The 899-nt window shown below is 32.8% G+C and overlaps 1 protein-coding gene across 1 annotated transcript; it reads left to right on the top strand.

The window, feature by feature from the left end:
* Positions 1–620: 620 nt before the first annotated feature.
* On the top strand, positions 621–785 carry LOAG_15006 (hypothetical protein; the record flags this gene model as incomplete). Its single annotated transcript, XM_003150499.2, has 1 exon — positions 621–785. A coding segment is annotated over one exon (165 nt), but the record flags the coding sequence as incomplete, so codon positions are not given.
* Between the last annotated feature and the right edge of the window lie 114 nt (positions 786–899).

Genomic DNA, 899 nt, shown 5'->3' with positions numbered 1-899 from the left:
CATGAAACATTTTCTTTTGGATACCTACTATAAGTTGGTCATCTTTTTATCAAATTATGCCAAAGTCATCCAATATTGAGATTTAATTGTTTTTGGTACAAATACTGCGGTGATTTCCATTCAAACTTTGCATCAATTAAAAGTGACAGTCGAACGGTCATAATACTTGAATGGTAATGATAATGAAGTGATACTTGGGTGATAATGAAATCTCTCTGTTTCTAAATGTACTAAGATTTGTAAGCAGAAGGCATAATAGCGGAAACAATTTAATTAAGGAATGCAATTAGAATTAGAATTGAGCCAATATACCAAGAGTGTAATTCATTCCGCCCCGAAAGATCAATACAAAACTCTACTAAATATTTAATATTCAATGGGTATATTAAATCATTGTCATGTTTGTCGTTAACTGTAACAGTTATTTTCAGTGAATTCTGGGCATGTATCATCACATTGCTTATCCATAAAGTGAGTTAATTAAAGCTTAATGCATACATCAATATGCAACACTCCGAAGTATTATGTTTATAGTGAATTGAATTCTCCATAGGATTTCATTTCTAGAGCTTATTAAAAGTACGATCTTGGGAACCTAATGAAATAATCATGAATCCCAGGGTCCTGTGGTATTGGCCATTGTGATTAGTAACGATCTCAAATATACTGATGAAGGCATTAAAAGTGAAGCACTGACTGTAGCAGACGAAATTCGAAAGCTTGTACGAGATGTACCAATTTGTATTGTTGCTCAATCGGATAATCGAAATAAGGAAAATAAGTAAGTTAGACTTGATTGTTTCTCGGCTAACAGATCAATCTAGAATGGCGCAACATCGGAAAGAGTTGATTACGACAATATTCATCCACAGAATGTTTTGATAAGACGAACATTAATT

Source organism: Loa loa (assembly GCF_000183805.2).
Source record: "Loa loa unplaced genomic scaffold supercont3.1435, whole genome shotgun sequence".
Taxonomy (NCBI): Eukaryota; Metazoa; Nematoda; class Chromadorea; order Rhabditida; family Onchocercidae; genus Loa; species Loa loa.
The sequence above is the reverse complement of the archived record's forward strand: the minus strand, read 5'-3'. Positions and strand labels throughout refer to the sequence as shown.